This window comes from Hemiscyllium ocellatum, chromosome 11 (genome assembly GCF_020745735.1).
Source record: "Hemiscyllium ocellatum isolate sHemOce1 chromosome 11, sHemOce1.pat.X.cur, whole genome shotgun sequence".
Lineage (NCBI taxonomy): Eukaryota > Metazoa > Chordata > Chondrichthyes > Orectolobiformes > Hemiscylliidae > Hemiscyllium > Hemiscyllium ocellatum.
Window position 1 is genome coordinate 92,662,687 of NC_083411.1, and position 25,190 is coordinate 92,687,876.

General features: G+C 41.3%; 1 protein-coding gene across 2 annotated transcripts in view; it reads right to left on the bottom strand.

Moving 5' to 3' along the window:
* Nucleotides 1-25,190, bottom strand: part of bcorl1 (BCL6 corepressor-like 1) — a 175,612-nt gene that overhangs the window by 53,876 nt on the left and 96,546 nt on the right. For both annotated transcript variants that reach the window (XM_060832260.1, XM_060832261.1), the window contains 2 exons: nt 9,434-9,514; nt 2,910-3,329 (listed from right to left, as the gene is read on the bottom strand). In XM_060832260.1, the coding sequence (XP_060688243.1) occupies nt 2,910-3,329; nt 9,434-9,514 (501 nt within the window). The remainder of the gene's footprint in view (nt 1-2,909; nt 3,330-9,433; nt 9,515-25,190) is intronic.

Here is a 25,190-nt window from a genome sequence, read left to right on the forward strand (position 1 = left end):
ACCCCTCTATTCAAGCAGGAGGGAAGCAGAAAACTGTAGGCCAGTTAGCTTGATGTCTGTCATAGAAAAGGTGTTAGAAACAAATCATTAAGTAAGTTATTATTAGATTATAATCAAATGTTGCACTTAGAACATCAAGATAATCAGGAAGAGTCAACATGACTTTGTGAAAGAGAAATTCTGTTGATCTAATGTATTGTAATTCTTCAAAAGAGTAGCATCCACTTTGGATAAAGGGAAGCCCACAGATGGAACATAGAACATTACAGCGCAGTACAGGCCATTCGGTGCTCGATGTTGCTCTGACCAGTCATATCAATCTGAAGCCCATCTAACCTACACTATTCCATCTACATCCATGTGTTTGTTTAATGATGACTTAAATGCACTTAAAGTTGGAGAATCTACTACCGTTGCAGGCAAAGCATTCCATACCCTTACAACTCTCTGAGTAAAGAAACTACCTCTGACATCTATCCTATATTTACCACCCCTCAATTTAAAGCTATACCCTCTCGTGCTCGCCGTCACCATACTTGGAAAAAGGCTCTCCCTGTCCACCCTATCTAACCCTCTGATTATCTTATATGTCTCTATTAAGTCACCTCTCAACATTCTTCTCTCCAACGAAAACAGGCTCAAGTCCCTCAGCCTTTCCTCGTAAGGCCTCCCCTCCATACCAGGCAACATCCTAGTAAATCTCCTCTGCACCCTTTCCAAAGCTTCCACATCCTTCTTATAATGTGGGGACCAGAACTGTACACAATACTCCAAATGCGGCCGCAGCAGAGTTTTGTACAGCTGTAGCATAACCTCATGGTTCCGGAACTCCATCCCTCTATTAATAAAAGCTAAAACACTTATGCCTTCTTAACAACCCTGTCAACCAGGGTGACAACTTTCAAAGATCTGTGTCCCTGGACACCAAGATCTCTCTGCTCATCTACACTACCAAAAATCTTACCATTAGCCCAGTACTTTGCATTCCAGTTACTCCGACCAAAGTGAATCACCTCACACTTGTCCGCATTGAACTCCATTTGCCACCTCTCAGCCCAGCTCTGCAGCTTATCTATGTCTCTCTGTAACCTACAATATCCTTCGTCACTATCCACAACTCCACCGACCTTAGTGTCATCTGCACATTTACTAACCCACCCTTCTACGCCCTCAACCAGGTCATTTCTAAAAACGATGAACAGCAGTGGACCCAACACCGACCCTTCTGGTATACCACTAGTAACTGGACTACAGGATGAACATTTCCCATCAACCAGCATCCTCTGTCTTCTTTCAGCAAGCCAATTACTGATCCAAACTGCTACATCTCCCCCAATCCCATTCCTCCGCATTTTGTACAATAGCCTACTGTGGGGAACCTTATCGAATGCCTTGCTGAAATCCATATACACCACATCAACTGGTTTACTCTCAACTACCTGTATGGTCACCTTCTCAAAAAACTCAATAAGTTTTGTGAGGCACGACCTACCCTTCACAAAACCATGTTGACTATTCCTAATCAAATTATTCTTTTCAAACGGTTATAAATCCTATCTCTTATAACCTTTTCCAACACTTTACCAACAACTGAAGTAAGGCTCACTGGTCTATAATTACCAGGGTTGTCTCTACTCCTCTTCTTGAACAGGGGAACTACATTTGCTATCCTCCAGTCTTCTGGCACTATTCCTGTAGACGATTTAAAGATCAATGTCAAAGGCTCGGCAATCTCTTCCCTGGCTTCCCAGAGGATTCAAGGATAAATCCCATCCGGCCCAGGGGACTTACCTATTTTCACACTCTGCAGGATTTCTAATACCTCTTCCTTGTGAACCTCAATCCCACCTAGTCTAGTAGCCTGTATCTCAGTATTCTCCTCGACAACATTGTCGTTTTCTAGAGTGAATACTGTTGAAAAATATTCATTTAGTGCTTTCCCTATCTCCTCTGACTCCACACACAACTTCCCTCTACTATCCTTGATTGGCCCTAATCTTACTCTCATCATTCTTTTATTCCTTAAATACCTATAGAAAGCCTTAGGGTTTACCTTGATCCTATCCGCCAACAACTACTCATCTCTCCTCCTGGCTCTTCGGAGCTCTCTCTTTAGGTTTTTCCTGGCTACCTTATAATCCTCAAGCACTCTAACTGAGCCTTCACATCTCATCCTAACGTAAACCTTCTTCTTCCTCTTCACCAGATGATGCACAGAACTGAATGTTGTTAAAGCTGGAGTAAACAGATTCCTTTTAGGTAATGGAATCAAAATTTAATGGGGGCGGAGATAGGAATATGGAACCTAGGGTGGAAGAGGTTGACCTCCATGGGTTAAAGGGAACTAAAGAGCCTTAACAGGCTCAAAGGCAGGCTACCCTACACTTCCACTGAAGCAATGAAAGTGCCTGAATACCATGTGACAAACAGACAACATGATGTTTCCCCAAACTTTTCCACAACTACAGGACCACACATCAAACCCAAAGTTTGGGCCAATGCACATGGTTCACACAATTCTCAAATTTTCCACTGCCATATAACCTAACAAGTTATGATGTACAACTAGCATATTTTGTCTGAATGCTCCTGAAATATTTGCTGTAAAACTCACTTATTTAAGAGCAGATAGGTACTCAAATCCGATGTTTTTCTGTATTGAGAAGTAATTGAGCTTCAATATTTTTAGTAGCTAGAATCATTTCACTTTCAAAAAACAGCCAATGAATTCCTATGCTGGGTTTTGAGTGGAGTACAGTGTGAGGAGCTTTTCACCAACAAAAGACAGAAAACACTGAAGTTTTGAGAATTTGCCATCAGTCAAGATTAATGACACTCAAAACAGATTTTAAAACATACATTTCTTCAAGTGATAAAGCATAAAATGCTCAAAAGATATTGAAGTTTACCTGTAGTAACAGCTTTCCGTGTCTTTATTCCTGTGTTATCTTGATTTTCCTCCCTTTTGTGTAAAAGTACTTCAGAATCCTTCTCACTTTTAAATTTCTTCCTACTGGTTCTTATTTGCGTTTTGATGGCAGGGTTTCGTTTATTACTACTTTTACAATTCCCATCAATTTCTGTTATACAACCCGAGTCAAGTGGTTCCAAACTATTCTGTTCACCCACGTCAGTTATCGAACTGCCAGTCCTTCCCACCTCACTCTCTTCTTTGGTCCCTTTATTCTCCGTTGTAGACTTCTCCCAACTCCTTGAACTTTTCTTTGCTTTTACATCATTTTCCACTTCCTCATGCATAAGCTGACTTTCTTCCAATGTACTGTCCGTCTGGTCACAAGTCACATGTACTGATGAGACACAGAAACTTTCTGAAATAAACAAATTAAAAACTTCTTTGTAATGTATAAAATACATTAAATATTCCAGGGTTTTAGAATGATATTGCTGTAATCTACAACTGCCAATGTCCAAATCACTTTCCTATGGTTTTGATCATGACTTTTTACTTTGACCATGTCTAATGCCTATTACGACAGTGGTTGCCAATTCACGACATTGCTCTTGATGACCAACTATCGCCAAAACCTTAAAACCAACATATAAATTTCAGTACCAATTTTCTCTCCTGCTCTCTGACCGCGCCAGTTTTCGATCAGTTATGATTTCACACGTACCAGCAGCCTTTAAACACCTTTTTCCAAATGTCCATGTGAACTTGGAAAGTTAATTGCAGGTATACAAAAAGGCAGAGGGAATTTGGTTCTCTTGGGGCAGGATTATCAGCCAACTGAACCCTGGAGTTGAATTTGTCCCCAGTAGACTTTCAGATCCATGCAGAGTCTTTGGATTAGCAGGCACAGTATAACTGGACTAAGTTATGCAGACATAATCCAACTCTTAATTTAAAAGTCAAAAAGTCTGTCTTTTCCAGTTCTCAGTATCAACATTTCTATCAGAAATGACTAACGTACATTTGTAACACTGCAGTTACATCTTTGCAGCAGTTTGACTTTCTAAAGCATCACTATAAACAGTGAATGTTATACATCGATTTAGAAATGTCTCGATTGAGTAATGTTACGGGGAGACACGGGGAGAACGTGCAAACTCCACACAGTCAATCGCCTGAGGCAGGAATTGAACCTGGATCTCTGACGCTGTGAGGCAGCAGTACTAACCACTGTGCCACCATGCCGCCCAAGTAGGCCATAAGAGCCAACAATTAGTTGATTGATTCAAGCAGTATATTCCTTTGGTTGTTGGTTACAGGCAGAAAACAGACTATACGCAGTCATCCCTTGCAGAATCCAAAACAAAACTTATTCTCTTATTGGGCTTATTCTCTTATTGGGCTGAACAATCCAAAGTGCACCAATAACCACATGAACAATCAATTTAAGATTATCAGCCAAGCTCACAACATGGTTCATTTACGCTTGTGAGAAATGTCCTACATTTGGATATATTTCTTTAGTTTACACAGATGACATTTAATGCATGCACCTTTTTTCGAATTACTTGGAAGAACCTATAGTTCTCCACTGCTATTCTCCAGTCAGTCGTCTCGTAAATCAATCAGTCGTCTCATCTCTTGTAGTATAAATTGTTGATTGTTTGAAATTTACCATTCTTGCCTTTGTCCTCATGAGTGCAAGATAAAAAAATTCCAGGAACATGTGGTGCTTATCAGCAATACTCACATCGCTTTAATTAATATTTCACTGATTACCATATTTTAGATATCCTGTCCCCACATTTCAATAAAATAACGTCAATGCCTGCCCCTCTTCCACTGTTATGTTCGGGCCCAGGTGTTGCTAGAGAAGGAGCATGTGGTGTCTACCTTGGCCCTTTTAGGGAGAGATGGGCACTGCGGGGAATGTAGTGCTTTATTTCCCCCTCCAATTCTATTCTGATTCAGTCCCTACCCTCCCCTTCACCTTTTCTCACGTAAATATTGCTGGCTCTGGGCTTTGCTTGTCACTGGTTCATTAGCCACACGGGTGTCTTTTCTGGTGGCATAATGTTAATAATGTTTTTTACTGTATCTTGCGTTTGCGCATGCACGCTCACACATTCTCTCCCCCCCCACCCCCACACACACCTACCCACACTGTGCTGAGAAATATGAACACTCCTGTCAGTAGTGTGGGGAGCATAAAAATATCATCAGGAGATTTGAATCTCATTTAAAAAAATAAAATCAGGTCAGTGGATAACTTCGGCCTTGTCTCGCATTCACAATGTAACCTTAGAGTTTCCATAGCTTAATCACCATAGCTGAAATCTGTTTTCTCTACTCCTATAATTAAATCTTCTAATCAAATATTTCTCCTGGCCCTGTTCAAGGGTAGACCAGCCAGCTTGCACAAGTCCGAACTTCGCCAAAAGAGGTCTCATTGGCTCAGAAATCTGATGCCCACCCTGCTACACTAGCTAGTTGGTTGCAAAATCAATCACTCAATTCTCCTACTATTGTGCTTAATATTATGGAAGATTTAAAAAAAAGGGTGGTAGAAGTAGACTAAGGAACTATGGACCAACAGTGAGTTTAACATCAGTGGTAGGGAAACTATTGGAGAAAATAAACAGTGGAAGAGTAAATTTCCAAATTAGAAAGGCAAGGTTTGATCAGGGATACACAGCACGGCTCTGTCAGAGAGAGGTCATGTCGAACACATTTTCAAGGTTGTGACCAAGTGTTTGGATGAGGTTAGGGCAGTTGATGTACTTTAGGTGGATTTCAGCAAGGCCTATGACTAGGTCCCACATGGGAAACTGATAAAGAAAGTAAAAGCTCATGGGATCCTGGCTAACTTGTCATGATGGATCAAACATAGTGACAGAAGACAGGCGGTTATCAAATCCAATGTTGGTGAGTCTGGAGATACATTGGTGAGCTGAGTGAGGACTCAGGACCCATGGCGGAGGCAGTGGAACGAAGCCAGATTCTCTTTCAATTTATCTTTTTATTCTTAAACTAATTCAAAATTGTGCTGGATTGTGGGGACAGCTCAAGATTGTTTTTCACTGTACTATACTGTATTATTCACTGTAAAATGCAAGTAACAATGAATCATTCAATTCAATTCAAAGCTGTCTGTGTGACTGGAGCCTGGTGTGCAGCAGTGCACTGTAGGGATCATTGATGGGTCCTTTATTGTTTGTGATACTCAAAAATGATGTAGGTGAGAATGTGGGAAGGATGCGAAGTAAGTTTGCAGATGTGCAAAGATTGGCTGAGTTGTTGACAGTGAGAAGGAAGATATTAGGTTACAGGAAGATATAGACAGATTGGTCAGATGAGCAGATCAATCAGATGAACAGGTCACTGACTGGTAAATGTGAGGCTATGCACTTTCGAAGAAGAAACAGGACAAGGGAGCACTCAGTGAATAGCAAGATACTAGGGGCTCAGAGGAATAGTAGGATCTTGCGATGCTTGTCCACAGATCACTGAAGGTGTGGACGGGTTAATAGGTTAGTTAAGAAGGCAGCAGGGCTTTCATCAGTTGAGGCATAAATTATAAGAACAGGGAGGTCATGGTGAGTTGTATATAACTTTGGTTAAGCAACAAATGTATGCAATTCCAGTCACCACAATATAGAAAAAATGTGAACGCACTGGAGAGGGTACCAAGGAGATTCACCAGGATGTGACCTGGGATGTAGCACTTCAGCTATGAAGAGAAACTGGGTAAGTTCAGGTTGTTTTCTTTGAAGCAGAAAAGGTTGAGGGGGTTCTGATAGAGGTGTATTAAATTGTAAGGGGCATAGACAGAGTGAATAGAAAGCAGCTGTTCTCCTTAGTTGAAGGATCAATAAGATGGGGCATAATTTTAAAGTGAAAGGAAGGGGTAGGGGTATAGAGGGAAGTCTGGAATGCACAGGTTGAAAGGTCAGTTGAGGCAGGAAACCTCAACCTTTAAAAAGGTATTTTGATGAACACTTGTATTGTCAAAACATTCCAGTGCAGGAAAGTGGGATGAGCGTAAATTGGAGTATATTTTTTCAGTTGAAAATGTGTTGCTGGTTAAAGCACAGCAGGTCAGGCAGCATCCAAGGAATAGGAAATTCGACGTTTCGGGCATAAGCCCTTCATCAGGAATGAAGGGCTTATGCCCGAAACGTTGAATTTCCTATTCCTTGGATGCTGCCTGACCTGCTGTGCTTTAACCAGCAACACATTTTCAACTGTGATCTCCAGCATCTGCAGACCTCATTTTTTACACGTATATTTTTTCAGTACAGACTTGATGGGCCAAAGGCCCTATTCTATACTGTATTATTCCATAATTCTATGATTACAAGTAAATCTTTAACTCTGTTCTGCCTCTCAATCTCGTACCTAGCTTCCTGAAAAATGCTTTCACAAAAACACAGAAAATAGGTGCAAAAGTAGTCCATGTGGTTCTTCGAGCCTGTACCACCATTTCATGTGATCATGGCTGATCATGCATTTTCAGTATCCCACTCCCGCTTTCCCTTCATTGCCTTTGATCCCTTTAGCCACAAGGGCCATGTCCAGCTCAGGCCCAAAACGTCGAATTTCCTGTTCCTTGGATGCTGCCTGACCTGCTGTGCTTTAACCAGCAACACATTTTCAGCTCCCTCTTGAATATACCTAATAAACTGACCCCAATAGCTCTCTGTGGTGAAAAGTTCCACAGATTTACAACTCTGAATGAAGAAATTCTTCCCCTACTCAGTTCTGAATGATATACCCCTTATTCTTAGATTGTGAACCCAGGACTTTCCCCAACATCCGGAACATTCTTACCGCATCTAGCCTGTCCAGTTCCATCAATATTTAGGGGCGGCACAGTGGCTATCACTGTTGCCTCACAGCACCAAGGTCCCAGGTTCAATTCCAGCCTCGGGTGACTGTCTGTGTGGAGTTTGCACATTCTCCCCACGTCTGCATGGATTTCCTCCGGTGCTCCGGTTTCCTCCCACAGTCCAAAGATGTGCAGGTCAGGTGAATTGGCTGTGCTAAATTGTCCATAGTGTTAGGTGCATTAGTCAGAGGGAAATGGGACTAGGTAGGTTACTCTTTGGAGGGTCGCGTTGGGCTAAAGGGCCTGTTTCCACACTATAGGGAATCTAATTGAATACTTTATATGTTTCTATGAGATCGCCCCTCATTCTTATAAATTCCGGTGAGTACAAGCTCAATCAATCCAGTCTTTTTTCACAGGTCAGTCCTGCCATCTGGGGAATCAGTTTGGTAAGAAACTTACCCTCAGTCCTACCTAAGCCATTAGCACTGACATGGTACACAACCTCTAATAATTACTATCTCCCAGAAGAATGTCCTGCAGCCACACTGTAACATCTTTTACCCGACCACTAGGGAGGCAACTGAACATCTTGGAACCAAGTGATAGTTGCAAGAGTACCTGTCTGAACTGACACCTATAGAATCCCCTATCACTGTTGCTCTTCCATTGTTCTTCACGCATCACCCTATCCATATGGTTGAGCTGCCCATGGTTCCATGAACTTTGCTCTGGATGCCCTCTCCCGAGTAAAAAATGAGGTCTGCAGATGCTGGAGATCACAGCTGAAAATGTGTTGCTGGTCAAAGCACAGCAGGCCAGGCAGCATCTCAGGAATAGGGAATTCGACGTTTCGAGCATAAGCCCTTCGGGGCTTATGCTCGAAACGTCGAATTCCCTATTCCTGAGATGCTGCCTGGCCTGCTGTGCTTTGACCAGCAACACATTTTCAGCATGCCCTCTCCCGAGGAAACAATCAGGCTCACCAGTATCCAAAACGAATAACAATTAACAAGTATGTCAAGGTACTCCTGCATTGTCTGCTTGGCTCTCAGACTGCCCAACAGTCACCAATTCCCTGCTGCCTGTACAGTTCTAACTTGTGGTGTGGTAATCTCCTTAAACATTCTATCCACATAGTTCCCTACCTTGAGGATGCACAATACCGAATTGGACCACGGCTCAAGTTCCAAAACCTTCTGGAGCCCAAGTTTATGCAGCTGGTGACATTTCCTCAATTGTTCATCAGGGTCAGGAAGTGTGTCTATGACTTTACACATATACAGAATGTGCATTCCACTTGGCCAGGCTAACCTAACATCTCATAGTTTTAAAACTATTTATTATAATTAAAATATTAGAAAACCTGATCAGTACTCACCAATCAGTTTCTTTCCCCTACACCAAATTAAAATGTAACTACAGGAGGCTTCCGTTGTGCACGGTTTTCAATCTCTTGGACTGCTTCCCTCTCGAGGCAAGGCTGACTGCCTGCTCTGGAGCTCTCACTTTAACTGTTCCTCTGCCCCTTGTGTTGTAGTTTTTATTACAAGAACAAAGTAGTCCATCTCATTGTACCTGCTGAGATGTTCATTTTTTCCTGTGAACACTTTAGCTATATTCTGGATCATGAGCATTCTGGTGGTTCTGGCCTGGTCTACCACAATTTCCTACTTGAAGAAAAGTTTACTCACCTGACTGACTACGTGTCCTGGTTTTCAACACCACTGGAATGAAGTCCTTAAAACTATTTTTGCCTTTTCTTAAAGAAAGATCTGAGAAAGTAGGAAACAAAAGCAAAAACTTAATTAAATCAGAACATTTTTATGTAATACTTAGTCTCTTCAAGATCTATAGGATTTCTACATTCAAAAAATAATTTTTGTCCCTTCAAGAAATATTAGTACTCGGGCGTGGAACATGTCCCATTTCATTATCCAAGCATCACTGCCCCTAGGCACACAGAGAATAGCCAAGTGCAGAGTAAAGCTGCTTTTGCTCTGTTTTGGAAATACATGATAAAGCCAACTTCAAGGTGAACTTTAATGTAATTTTCCATTTGCATACCAGTGTTGTGATGATGACAAAAATGAGAAAGCAAACACTCTGACTGAAAATTATGTTTGCTGCAAAAATTAAAACCAGAGTTAAATTTATTTAATGCATAGTGTTTTAACTGAAATTAAAATTCAAGACAAAAACATGGGTCTAAAAGAAAATAATCTCTGGCATTTAAAGAACTCAAGCTTTGGAAACAAGCAGACATGAGTTCTCAATTGTAATTCAAGCAGTAGTTAATTATTTCTTTGTTATTTTAGGTTTTGGAAAAAATTCAATGTCCAAAAATCATAATGAAAAAGAATAAACTAGAGCAAGCGCTAATTTATTCTGGAGATTATTTGGAATTTACCCTGTACAATCTGATCACTCAGCTCAACTGGTTCAGTGCTTACACTCCTTTATTTTCCTTTCACACTCAAGGACTCATTTATATTCCCCATAAATTTATCTGTGCTAGCCATCTCTATTATTTCACGTAATAGCAAGGTCCACTCTGTGAATAAAGAACTTTCTCTTGTTATAGTACTGGATTCACCCTCAAATGGAAATTCATCCCATGTTCAGCCTATTAAAAGACATGATTTTTAATGGTACGTTCACTCCCTTAGTTTCCTTTTCCTACAGAAAATAGAACAAGTTTTTTCAGTCTTTCAATTTTAATCTCTTCATTCTGTAATCATTATTTTTTTCTATGCCTTCTTCAATCTCTTTATAGCTTTTGCGCAAAAGAGAATAATTTAATACTGGAGGCTGTTCAACATAGTGTGCCTGTTTCTGAGATAATAACTTTGTATGATACTTGTACTTAGAGAGCCTAAAACCTTGGAAGACATAACAAGGTTTTTCACAGTGATATTGCAAAGCAAATTTTGACACTTGGACTTAATGGTTGAAGATGTGATTACCAATGATGGCATACTCAAAATTTAGGATGTTTTAGAGGCTAGAACAGAGAGTTGAGAATCTGCATAAGATTACAAACCTCAAAGTCCGCTATCACAGACTGGGAACTCCAATTCTATGACAATGACATTGCTTAACTGAGTCATAGCAAGCAGAAGATCTGATCAAATAACAAGCTTACAAGATACACCTTCTTCTGGAAAGGTAAATCTAAAAATAACAACTTCATGGGATCGGTTTTGCTGTAAAAACAACTAGTTGACCATCTCAATGAGCCCCTTGTGGAATGAACAAATCCCTCATGATCTTTCAACTCGTTCTAACCCAAAGCAGTACACCATATATGCTTCAAGTCTAAAAGCAACAGATGAGATGAAAAAAGAATTCTACTTCAGCTTTTATCAATTGTCCCAAGTCCCAGAGTAACAAGCAGATTCTCTTTGATGATTCAGAGTTGGGATGGACACAAATTTATGGAAAAGTACAAATGCCATAAGGAAGGCACACACCATTGGAGTCCTTCTCTTTAACAAAATGCCTATGGCTTGGCCTGATCATAATAAACATGTCATTTTGTCAGAGACACAAATAAAAGCATTTATAACAACACTCTTGCTCCCAGCATTGATACCAGCTCGACTATGTCATCACCACTGTGAGGGACTGCACAGTGGTTAGCATCATGACAGAAGCTGATGTTTGCTGGACTGATGCTTGCCTAATCTGGTCTACTATCTCAATCTGGCTGCCCATAAGTGGCAGTAACAATAGAAGCACAGCTATAAAAATTCAATATCAATGGCCTCAAGGCCTCTGGCAAAGATGACCTACTCATCAGTGGCTCACAGCCAACCTGACAAGGCTCATTGAAAGGAACCACAGAATGTCCATAGTGCCTGGTCTGCTCTTAAATCTTTCAGAAACGCTGCGTGTGACGACAGCCAATGTTTCTCTACCAGGAAACATCAAACTGACTGACGAGAACAACTAGGAAATCCATTACGTACATAGTTGCAAATTCTTAGCATTCATGAACTGGAAGCACCATCAAAATACAAAGGAAAGAAAGCAAGTCTACAGACCTCTGGGGAGATGGTGGCAGTGGACTGGTAATCTGGAGGAATTTGAATTCACACAGAAGAACTGAAATCTAGTCCCAGTGATGGTAACCACGAAACTAGCATGAATTGTTGTAAAAACTCAGCTGATTCACTACTACCCATTGAGAGTATTGTGTGCTGTTTTGGGTTCCACATCTCAGGAAGGATGTACTGGCCCTGGAGTGTGTTCAGAGTAGGTTCACAAGAATGGCTCCAGGAATAAAAAGCTTAACATATGAGGAACATTTAAGGACTCTGGGTCTGTACTCGATGGAGCTTAAAAGGATGAGGGGTGGAAGATCTAATTGAAACATACAGAATACTGATTAGCCTGGACAGAATAGATGTTGGGAAGATGTTTCCATTGGTAGGAGAGACTAAGACCCAAGGACATAGCCTTAAAGTAAAAGGAAGACATTTTAGAATGGAGATAAGGAGAAACATCTTCAGCCAGAGAATGGTGAATCTATGGAATTCACCACTACAGAAGACTGTGGAGGCTAGGTCATTGAGTATATATAAGACTGAGATAGATAGGTTCTTGAGTATCAAGGGGATCAAAGGTTACAGGGAGAAAGCAGGAGAATGGGTTTGAGAAACTTATCAGTCATGACTGAATGGCGGAGCAGACTCGATGGGTTGAATGGCCTAAATTCTGCTCCTGTGTCTTATGGTCCTTTGCTGTCTGCACCTTGTCTGGTAAATGTGACCGCAAAACAACAGCAATATATTTGATGCTTAGTAGCCCTCTGAGATAGCCTAGCAAATCAATCAGTTCAAGGGTGATTAGGCCTGGTCAATGATTGCTACCTTGCTCATATCACTAAAGAAGAAACAGAAAAAGCTGACAAGTGAAGGCCAAAGTACTTGTGACATTAAAATACGTATGTTTTTTAAGAGCGCAAAAATCTAGCAACACTGACAACCATGATGTGCATGGCTGATCGCACTGTCAAAACCATCTACATTCCAAATACCTTACTGAGTGCTACTCATCAAAGTCAGAAACGAAGACAGGGTTGTTGGAAATAGCACTGTGAGGATCTCCTCAACTAAAATTTCTAAAATGCTCAACAATGTTCCACAGGAGCAAACAAAACTTGAGACTAAGCCACATAAGGAATGAAGAGACCAAGTTACCAAAAGCTTGGTTGAGGATGAAGGTTTTAAGGAGCATTTTAAAGAGATGGAGAATTTTATAACATGGAATATCAAAAATTAGATTCAGACATTGGAGGCTGGTCACCAATGGTGGATCAACTAACACTGGATATGCACAAACCAACAGAATTGGAGAAGTGCAGACATCTTATAAGCTTTCATGGCAGGAAGAGATAAACTGCAGAGAGAAGCTTGATCCCAATTCAGAAAGTGGAGGATGGAAAGCTGATCAGGAAAACAGTGCAATCATCAAATCCTGAGGTTACAAAGGCATGGTGAAAATTGCTACAACAGAAAATGATTATAATTGGGGAAGCAACTGAGATATACATACACATGCAAGACAGAGAAAGAGTAGTTGTTGTGATATAAGGAATCAGAAATGGAGAAATTGGAAAGGGGAGAGAGAGAGAGAGAGAGAGAGAGAGAGAGAGAGAGAGAGAGAGAGAGGAGGGAAGTTGAGAAATTACGAAGACAGAGATCAACAAAGGAAGAGAGTTAATTTGGGGAAACAGACTGAAACACAGTAAGGTCATGGCTGAATTGGTAGGACACAAAATTCAAATCATGAATGTTTTTGGAAACATGCATGCTCATTGCCCACCTCAATTATGAGCAAACACATAGACACATAAGTACACAAAATCTCTCTGTGAACAGCAGCTGAACAGTCTAATTTTCCGCATAAAGGGAAAACAAAAACTTCTAACTTTATAAGACCATCACCAATAAATTTTAAAATAAATCAAACAACCTTGCTCCTTTCTACAGAATTCTATGAGACTCCTGCTACAGTTATATTTGGAGCTCAGTAGACAATCCTTGGGCCTAAATGTTTTGATGTTCCAATAGCTTGGTTATGAACTGATAAAATCTTCATCAATCTAGCATCCTATATGCCCTGTAATAATCTCATCATGGAAGCTTATGCAAGACAATTAAGTAGGAGAACCATCATTTAGTCTAGTTTAATTCATTTAAGCAGAAAAATGTTCACAATACGGTCAATAATATAAACAAGTAGTGGTGGAGAAACACAGCAGGTCTGGCAGTATCAGTGGAAAGAGGAAGAGTTAATGCTTTGAATCCACTGATTCTTTGAAATGTAATCAAACTGTTTTTTAGAATTATTTTAGGATTTTGCCCCCACTGTTCCATCTGAAAATCCATTGCACATGTTTATTACTCTTTTTAAGAACAGAAACATGCTCAGATCACATCTGAATTCCCATTTAATAGCTTGACTCCTTACCTTCTTGCTTTACTTCTACTCTTTAGTTTATAGTAATCATACTGGGCTAAAGTTTACAATCTTCAAAATCTGAGCAATATCATCTCTCATACTTCTACTTCGTTCGCTGATAAAGGGTAGGCTGGAAAATGGGAAGCCTTCAGAAATGAGACAACAAGAATCCAGAGACAGCATATTTCTGTTAAAGTGAAAAGAAAGGCTGGTAGGTGTAGGAAATGCAGGATGACTAGAGAAATTGAGGATTTGGTTAAGAAAAAGAAAAGCATATGTCAGGTAAAGACAGGAGAGATCGAGTGAATCCTTCGAACAGTACAAAGGCAGTAGGAGTATATTTAAGAGGGAAATCAGGAGGGGAAAAAGGGGACATGAGATAGCTTTGGCAAATAGAGTTGAGGAGGATCCAAAAGGTTTTTACAAATACAACAAGGACAAAAGGGTGACTAGGGAGTGAATAGGGCCTCTCAAAGATCAGCAAGACAGTCTCTGTGTGGAGCCGCAGGAGATGGGGGAGATACTAAATGAGTATTTTGCATCAGTGTTTACTGTGGAGGACATGAAAAATATAGAATGGACATATCTTGATATTACAGAGGAAGAAGTGCTGGATGTCTTGAAACACAAAAGGTGGATAAATCCCCAGGATCTGATCAGGTGTACCCTCTAACTCTGTGGGAAGTTAGGGAATTGATTGCTGGGCCCCTGGCTGAGATATTTGTATCATCGATAGTCACAGGTGAGGTGCCAGAAGACTGAAGGTTGGCTAACACGGTACCACTATTTAAGAAAGGCGGCAAGGACAAGCCAGGTAACTACAGACATGTGACCCTGAGGTCGGTGGTGGGCAAGTTGTTGGAGGGAATCTTGACAGGTAGGATTTACATTTATTTGGAAAGGCAAGGACGGATTAGGGACAGTCAACATGGCTTTGTGCATGGGATATCATGTCTCATGAACTTGATTGAGTTTTTTTGAAAAAGTAAGAAAGAGCATCGATGAGGGCACTCAGGTGGACGTGATCTATATGGACTTCAGTAAAGCATTCAACAAGGTCCCCATGGGAGACTGGTTAGCAAGGTTAGATCTCATGGAATACAGGGAGAACTAGCTGTTTGGATACAGATCTGGCTCAAAGGTAGAAGACAGAGGGTAGTGGTGGAGGGTTGCTTTTCAGACTGGAGGCCTGTTACCAGTGGAGTGCCACAAGCATCGTACGGGGTCCACTACTTTTCGTCATTTATAGAAATGATTTGGATATGAACATAGGAAGTATAGGTAGTAAGTTTGCAGATGACACCAAAATTGGAGGTGTAGTGGACAGCGAAGAAGGCTACCTCAGATTACAACAGGATATTGATCAGATGGGCCAATGGGCTGAGGAGTGGCAGATTGAGTTTAATTTAGATAAATGCGAGGCGCTGCATTTTGTGAAAGCAAATCTTACTTAGCAGGACCTATACACTTAATGGTAAGGTCTTAGGCAGTGTTGCAGAACAAAGAGACCTTGGAGTACAGGTTCATAGCTCCTTGAAAGTGGAGTAGCAGGTAGAGAGGATAGTGAAGAAGGTGTTTGGGATGCTTTGCTTTAATCGGTTAGAGCATTGAGTATAGGAGTTGGGAGGTCATGTTGCAGCTGTACAGGGTGTTGGTTAGGCCACTTCTGGATAATTCCGGTGTAATTCTGGACTCTTTTCCCATTGGAAGGATGTTGCTAAACTTGAAAGGGTTCAGAAAAGATTGACAAGGATGTTGCCAAGGTTGGAGGATTTGAGCTATAGGGAGACGCTAGATAGGCTGGTGCTGTTTTCTCTGGAGCATCTAAGACTGAGGGGGTGACCTCATAGAGGTTTATAAAATCATGAGAGGTATGGATAGGATAAATAGACAAATTCTTTTTCCCTGGCGTGGGGGAGTCCAGAACTAGAGGGCATAGGTGAGAGGGGAAAGATATAAAAGGGACCCAAGGGGCAACTTTTTCACACAGAGGGTGGCGCATGCATGGAATGAGCTGCCAGAGGAAGTGGTGGAGGCTAGTACAATTGCAACATCTTAAAGGCATCTGGATGGGTATATGAATAGGAAGTGTTTAGAGGGAAATGGGACTAGATTAGGTTGGGTTATATGGTCAGCATGGATGAGTCGGAGCAAAGGGTCTGTTTCCGTGCTGTACATTTCTATGACTCTACTTCATAGGTTGAAGTCGATGATTATACTGTCTTTCCTCATAACTCAAATGATACAGAACCTATTGCGAGCAGGTTTCTCTCAAATGCCCCCAGCATGCGACCATTATCAAGTTTGGGTATTACCATCTTTGATTAATATTCCACTGCCTTGGCTATGACGTTCAACATTCTTCTGGATTATTGGACTGCACTGATTAAGCATACTTACTGACAAATATGCAATACTAAGTATTCCATTTTGGATACTGTTGGGGGGGAACAACCTACCAATGGAAAGCCCGTGGCCAAATTTCTGCCAGTGAGCCTGGCTCGGGGCTCAGAAGGGAAGCGAGCAGAATAGAAGAGCAGCAGTGATAAGAGAAGCAATCCTGAGGGGAAGGGACAGGATGTTCTGTGGTCGTGAGTGAGACTCCAGGATGGTGTGTTGCCTCCTGGGTGCTGGTGTCAGGAATGTCTCGGATCGAATCTCCTGGATTCGTAAGGGGAAGGCAGAGTAGCCAGAAGTCATGGTACACATCGGTACCAATAATATAGGTAGGGAAAGGGAGGAGGACCTGAAAAGAGAATACAGGGAGTTAGGCTGGAAGCAAGACAGGACAAGCAGAGTAGTAATCTCAGGATTGCCACTGATGCCAGGTGCTACAGAGGCTGGGAATAGACAGCGAGTGAAGCTGAACAAGTGGCTGCAGGGCTGGTATAGGAGGGAAGGCTACAGATATATGGATCACTGGTACACCTTCTGGGGAAGGTGGGACCTGGAAGAAGGATAAGTTGCACTTGAACTGGAGGGCACCAATATCCTGAGCAGGATGCTTGCCAGAGCTCTTTGGGAGGGTTTATGCTAGATTGGCAAGAGGGGTGGGAACCTGAGCTATGGATCAGATGATGGAGTAGGTAGTGAACAGTCAGATACAGCATGCAGAGAATTTGGGGGTGGGATAGGCATTTGATAGGGCAAAGGTGCAGTGAGTGTGATGGATTGAAGTGTGTCTTTTTTAATGCAAAAGGTATCAGGAATAAGGGTGATGAACTCAGAAAATTGATCAGTACTTGGAACTATGCTGTTGTGACCATTACGGAGACTTGGATATCACAGGAACAGGAATGGTTATTGGATATTCCAGGGTTTAGATATTTCAAAAGGAATAAGAGAAGGGAAGGTAAAAGAGGTGGAGAAATGGCATTGCTAATCAGGGATAGCATCACAGATGCAGAAAGGGAGATCATCAAGGCAGCTTTGTCTACAAAGTCAGTATGGGTGGACATCAGAAACAGGAAAGGACCAGTCACTTTTTTGGGAGTTTTCTACAGGCTGCCTAGTAGCAACAGAAATATGGAGGAGCAAATTGGGAGGCTGATTTTGGAATGTTGCAGACGTAATAGGGTTGTTGTCATGGGTGACTTTACCTTCCCCAATATTGATTGGAATCTACTTATTTCAAACAGATTGGACAGAGCAGTATTTGTCGGATGTGTCCAGGAAGGGTTCCTGACGCAATATGTAGATTGGCCAACTAGAGGGGAGGCCATATTGGATTTGGTGCTTGGCAACAAACCAGGCCAGGTGTCAAATCTCTCAGTGGGAGAGTATTTTGGTGATAGTGATCACAACTCCGTGATCTTTACTGTACTTATGGAGAAGGATAGGAGCAGATGGTATGGACAAGTATTTAATTGGGGGAGGGGGAATTATTATGCCATTATGCAGGACCTGGAGCACCTAAATTGGGAACAGATGCTCTCAGGGAAATGCACAACAGAAATGTGAAGGTTGTTTTGGAAGCACCTACTGATAGTGCTGGTAAGGTTTGTCCCATTGGGGCAAGAAAGGGATGGTAGGTTGAAAAAACATTAGGTGACGAGGGATGTGGTACATCTAGTCAACAGGAAGAAGGGAGCTTACTTAAAGTTAAGGTGGCAAGGATCAGACAGGGCTTTCAAAGGTTCTAAGGTAACAAGAAGGAACTGAAGAATGGACTTAGGACAGCTAGAAGGGGGCATGAAAAACCATTAGCGGGTAGGATTAAGGAAAACCCTAAAGGTGTTATACACTTGGGTGAGGAACAAGAGGATGGCCAGAGTGAGGGTAGGGCTGATCAGGGATAGTGGAAAAACTTGTGCCTGGAGTCAGAGAAGTAGGGGAGATCCTTAATGAATATTTTACTTCGGTATACACTACTGAGAGGGATCTTGCTGTTTCTGAGGACAGCGTGCAAGAGACTGATAGGTTAGAACAGGTTGATGTTAGGTAAATGGATGTCTGAAAATTTTGAAAAACATAAAGATAGATAAATCCCTTGGGCCAGACAAGATATACCCTAGATTACTATAGGAAGCAAGGGAAAAGATTGTTGCAATTTTGGCGATGATCTTTGTGTCTTCACTGTCCACTGGAGTAATGCCAGATGATAGGAGAGTGGCAAATGTTATTCAAGAAAGAGAATAGGGATAATCCTTGGAATTACAAGTCACTCTTGCATCAGTGGTGGGCAAAGCATTGGTCAGGATTCTGAGAGACAAGATTTTTGATTACTTGAAAAACCATAGATTGATTAGAGATAGTGAACATGGCAGGTTGAATTCTTTGAGGTTGTGACAAAACACATTGATGAAGGTAGAGCAGTAGACATGCCATACATGGATTTTAGAAAGGTGTTTGATAAGGTTTCCTATGGTAGGCTCATTCAGAAAATAAGGAGGCATGAGATACAGGGAAACCGGTTGTCTGTTGGGATATAGAATTAGGTGGCTCAGAGATGACAGGGCGGTGGTTGATGGAAAGTACACAGCCTGGAGTTTGGTGATCAGTGGTATTCCGCAGGGATCGGTCCTGGGACCTCTGCTCTTTGCGATTTTTATAAACAACTTAGATGAGGAAGTGGAAGGGTGGGTTAGTAAGTTTCTTGATGATCCAAAGATTGGTGAAGTTGTGGATAGTATGGAGGGTTGTTATAGGTTGCAACAGCACTGGCTGATAAGTGGCAGATAGAGTTCAACCTGGAAAAATGTGAAGCCGTTCACTTTGGAAGGCCAAACTTAAATGCAGAATACAGGGTTAAAGGCAAGATTCTTGGCAGTGTAGAGAAACAAAGGGATCTTGGGCTCCATGTCCACAGATCCCTCAAAGTTGCCACCCAAGTTCATAGGGTTAAGAAAGCGTATGGCGTGTTGGCTTTCATTACCAGGGGAATTGAGTTTAAGAGCCATGAGGTTATGCTGCAAAACTATAGAGCCCTGGTTAGGCCAAACTTGGAATACTGTGTTCAGTACTGGTTGCCTCATTAAAGGAAAGATGTGGAAGCTTTACAGAGGGTGCAGAGATTTACCAGCATGCTGCCTGGACTGGAGGGCATGTCTTATGAAGAAAGGTTGAGGTAGCTACGGCTTTTCTCATTAGAATGAAGGAGAATGAGAGTTGACTTGACAGACGTGTACAAGATTTACTTCTACTAGATTAGATTACTTAGTGTGGAAACAGGCCCTTCGGCCCAATAAGTCCACACCAACCCGCTGAAGCGTAACCCACCCAGACCTATTCCCCTACATTTACCCCTTCACCTAACACTACGGGCAATTTAGCATGGCCAATTCACCTAACTTGTACATTTTTTTGGGATTGTGGGAGGAAACCGGAGCACCCGGAGGAAACCCACACAGACACGGGGAGAATGTGCAAACTCCACACAGAGAGTTGCCTGAGAGGCATAGATAAAGTGGGTAAGCCAGAGACTTTCTCCCCATGGTGGTAATGTATATCATTAAGGGTGTGTAATTTTAAGGTAATTGGAGGAAGGTTTAGGGGAAATGACAGAGGTAGGTTCTTTACATGGAAGGTGGTGGGAAATGCAATGCCTGCAATAGTAGTAGCGTCAGATACTTTGGGGACATTTAAGCGATTCTTGGATATGCACATGGAAGATAGCACTGTGCTGTACTGTTCTATGTTCTAGGACTTCTAGAATCTTAATAACCCAAATAATGACTAGGATGGACCTGGGCAAGAAGTGAAATTTCAAAAATCTCAAATTCAACTCTAGTCCGCCCACTCCCTTGTTTAGTGGAAACAAAACAAGGCACAAAAACAACCGAAACACCCCAAGAAGGGCAAGTTGATAACTTTAATACCTCAATGAAGCTGTCACCCTTTGAGATAACCTAAGCTGCAGATTTAACCCTGCTGGCCTCAGGAGACCAAGCAGCAAGGAAAACTCAGGTTAAAGTTAAATGCTTTCCCCTAGTCCTTGAAATGTCATTCCATATTCACCAGCTCATGGACTGAACAATGCTTCCATTTTGACAGTAGGATCTTGGATCAATCTTCAGACTCTTAGTACTAGTTAAAAAAGGTTAAATCATCATAGTTCTACTGGACCATAACCTATTCTCTCAGTAGACAGAGAGAGAGAAACATGTCTGGTGGTGGATTAACCACACTTCAGGTGAGAAGAGAGTTTGAGAAGGTGTTTAATAGTGACTTCAACTAGTGTGAGAATTGATCCCACGCTGTTGGTTTCATCTTGCTTTGCAAATCAGTCAGACAGCTAACTGAGTTAACAAAGGAACTTTAATTGCATGCAAGCTGCTCTAGACAGCACCTTATCTGATTGGCAGATACTAATCCAAAGGTTTCTCCAAAGAGATTCCACTTCCTTGCCTACACAATAGATCCAATAAAAACTGGTGCCATATGGTGTTTTCTTGGCTTCAATTTTAGCTATCCAAATCCACATATTAAAGCAATTAACCTTTTTTTAAACGTTGCATTGTTCTGTTCACTTACATATTTCATCAGAATTATTGAACTTGATGATATACTATTTCCTGCATTCAACTGCTAGTCAGATACAGTTGTGATTCTGGTTACCTGCATTAAGTTTCAGATGCAACATAAAGTAGAATAGTGGTAACTGCCTACTTTCTGAAGGCTCGACATTACACTGACCTGTAATGAGAATTCATTATTTCTGATATTTTACCCAGTTTATCATCTGTTCTTAGATTTTGTGCTGAAAATTTCAGAGCTGAGAATTGATTAAATGCCTTTTGCATAGCATATATCTAAGGCTCTCAGAATTGCATACGATCATAAGGTACACCACAACTCACTAGGTTGTCACTTTGTCAAGGACCTGAAGGACCTTATTGAACTGAATCCACATTGACACCATAAAATAATTTATTATATACATGATCATCCATTTTATTCCTGATAATAGAATCCATTAATTTAGATGAAGTGGAACACTAATAGTCAAGCATTTGTTAGGACCTGCTTCGAAGGCACATCCTCAATCCTGGAAACTTTCTGCCTTGCCACAACTTCCCTGGTGAAATATGCTTAATTCTGTGTTCTACAGATGCAGGATAAAGTCAAGCATGCCAATCTCTTGAGTAATGCAGAGGTAGCACATGGGCTGCCAGGTTCCATTAGGGTTGGTCAGAAGGCTAGTTTGATTTGCAGGATATTCCTTGTTGTTGTTTTACAAGTTGATAGGCTCTCTTGGCCTCACCAACACCAAACCCTTGAAGCTACTTCAATGTGAACTCAACTCCTCAGCCCCTAATATACCCCTGCCAATTTATTTCCCCCACCAACCTCCCGTGATCCCTCATGTCACCTACATAGCCACTCATTCAGTATCCACAATGGACAGATGTCAGGAGCCATACAGAAATAAAACAAAACTAAATCCAACCGTTTACTACAAATCTCGCTCTGATAGTGAAAAGCTCCCATTCATAAACTTCTAAATCTCCCTAGATGGTTAACTTGTTATAAAATTTCATTCTTTTCCGACATGTTGAAACATCCTCTTAGCATGCAGCCTGTTAGATCCCTTCAGTATCTTGTGTTCCTATATAAAATCATTTCTTATTCTTCTAAAAGCCAATGACAATAAGCCCATCTGTTCGTTCATCCTTTACTAACAAGACAACTGCTTTGTCCTAGGAATCAGTCTCATAAGCGTTTTCTGAACTGCTTCCAGCAAAAGTATAATCCCTACTTAAATAAGGAGAGGATACCTGTAAACAGTGTCCAAATATGGGCCCTCATTAATGCTCTAAAAGTTGTAGCAAAACTTTGCTATTTTTATACTCTATCCTCTTTGCAATAAAGGCCAATGTTTCACTTGCCTTCCTAATTATTTGCTGTACCTGGACGCTAACATTTTGCGATTTGTGTACAACATTACCTAACCCCACTGTATTTCAGCATTTTGTAGTCTCTTTTCAGTGAAATAATATTCTTATTTTTCTATTTTATTATTCCTATTAAAGTGTCCACATAACAAATTTCCACTTTATATCCCATCTGTCAATTTACACCCATTCAATTAATTTATCCTTATCCCTTTGCAGACACTTTGGAACTTTCTCACAACTTCTTGCCTTACACTCCTTCACGTTGCTGTCAAATTGGTTACAACTATGTTAGTTTGTAAACAGATCAAATCTTTCTACTCTGTGCACTTCAGCAGTTAAGTTTGCCAACCCCTAAAAGTGACCCTTTTATCCCAACTCCCTGTTTATAATTAGATTAGAAACAGGCCCTTCAGCCCAACAAGTCCACGCTGACCCTCCAAAGAGTAATCCACCCAGACACATTCCCCTAGCCTATATTTACCCCGAGTAATGCACCTAACACTATGGGCAATTTAGCATGGCAAATTCACCTGACCTACACATCTTTGGATTGTAGGAGGAAACCAGAGCACCCAGCGGAAACCCAAGCAGACACGGGGAGAATGTGCAAACTCCACACAGACAGTTGCACGAAGTGGGAATTGAATCCGGGTCCCTGGTGCTGCGAGGTTGCAGTGCTAACTGAGCCACCATGCTGATTAATTAGCCAATCTTCTAGTGCTATTATCCCCAACACCATGAATTCTTATCATGTTACCTTTTATCTGATACTTATTGAAAACCTTTAGAAATATAACTGTAGTCAAATAATGACAACCATTTTATTCCTGATGAAGGGCTTATGCTCGAAACGTTGAATTCCCTATTCCTGAGATGCTGCCTGGCCTGCTGTGCTTTGACCAGCAACACATTTTCAGCTGTGATCTCCAGCATCTGCAGACCTCATTTTTTACTCAACCATTGTATTAAACATGATTTCCTTTTCACAAATTAATGTTGAGCTGAATTGTATGGCTTTTTGACTAAGTGGCAGTTTCACTGAGTTTCATGAAGGATTTTGAGCAAGATCTCTTGCCACATCTTACTAAATTTGGAATGTTAGCTATCTAGCCCCTCCCTACAGATGCATTCTACCAATCAATGTTCAAGGTTTGTGTAAAGATCTGTAGCTCAGGTGCCAGTTGCTATGATTAGATTAGATTACTTACAGTGTGGAAACAGGCCCTTCGGCCCAACAAGTCCACACCGACCCGCCGAAGCGCAACCCACCCATACCCCTACATTTACCCCTTACCTAACACTATGGGCAATTTAGCGGTTGTGAACATACCCACAACCACAAAATGTACCCAGAACAACTAACAACTCATGAAATATGCTCTCAGAATCAACCTAATATCGCTTTGATCTGCTTGGAGGATGTTTGAAGAGGTATTTGATGATTACGAGGAACTGGCAATTATTGGATGCCAACGTTGTGGATGAGATTTCATATAGCTGGTGTCTGTGGGACATACCCTGAGATGCTGCTGCATATTGAAAAACGTACAGGCTGTTGATAACTAGCTGCAAGATGAAATCCACAGGAACATAATTTAACTTCCATATTGAGAATTTTCAGAACTTAGTTTATTTGTGGTGGGTAGTAGGATAGAAAGCTGCATATGAATGAAGGGATATATGCTGTTAATAAAGGTGATAAACAAGCAATTATCCCTCTTAATAGGCATCTAACTCCTCCTCAGCAAAGATTTTGCCTTAATAGCCACTGCTTTGTTCCAGGATGCAATTAGTTGATCCTAATGCGAGATAGGACTCACGAGGCTTCTCAATGAGTTCTCGTGCAGTTCTTGGCATAATTCACTTTCTTTAGGCCCCTATAAGATTTCCCCTGTTGACATTTTCTTAAAGTATTATGACTGTATCAGCTACAACTCCATAATAATGGATTCTAACGTTGTCCCCATTGACAGGTATTAGGCTAACTGGACTGTAGATTTCTGCATTTAATTCTCCTCCTTTCTTGAATCGTGGTGATATACTTGGTGTTTTCCAATCCACGTGAACCTTGCCAGAATCAATCAATCAATAACTAGGGAATATTGGAAGATTTCAACCAATACATCCTACGTATCTGCAGTAATTTCTTTTCTAAGGACAACTCGTAAAAATGGGATATAGACCCACAAGAAAACATTAAGCCACTCACACCGGAGATTCCCTCTGGCATTTTCTTGAGTGACAGTCTCTCAGATGTCCCTTCCCACTTGTTAGCATGCAGACATGGCTGGCCTACGTCATAAGGCTATCATTGACATCCTACCTAGATTCGTAACATGTTGAATAAAACACCAGCATTTAATAATACCAATGCTTCAAACTCCAGTCGGTTGGTGGAACTTTGCAGTTTCGTATTGCGAATGAAAATTAATCTCCTTAAGTTTAAATAGCACAAGGCAAGGTAATTTCTCTCTATCTTGTTAAGGTTTTAATTCGCCTGTTCCAGACATGTTATGATAGGAATTCCGACTTTCTGGCCCAAAAGTAGGGAACATTATGTTTCAAGAAGCTCTTTTTCTTTCCAAAAAAAAGGAACTTGAGACTTGGACTCCAAGTAACAATGCAGCATATCTCATTGGTATGAGCT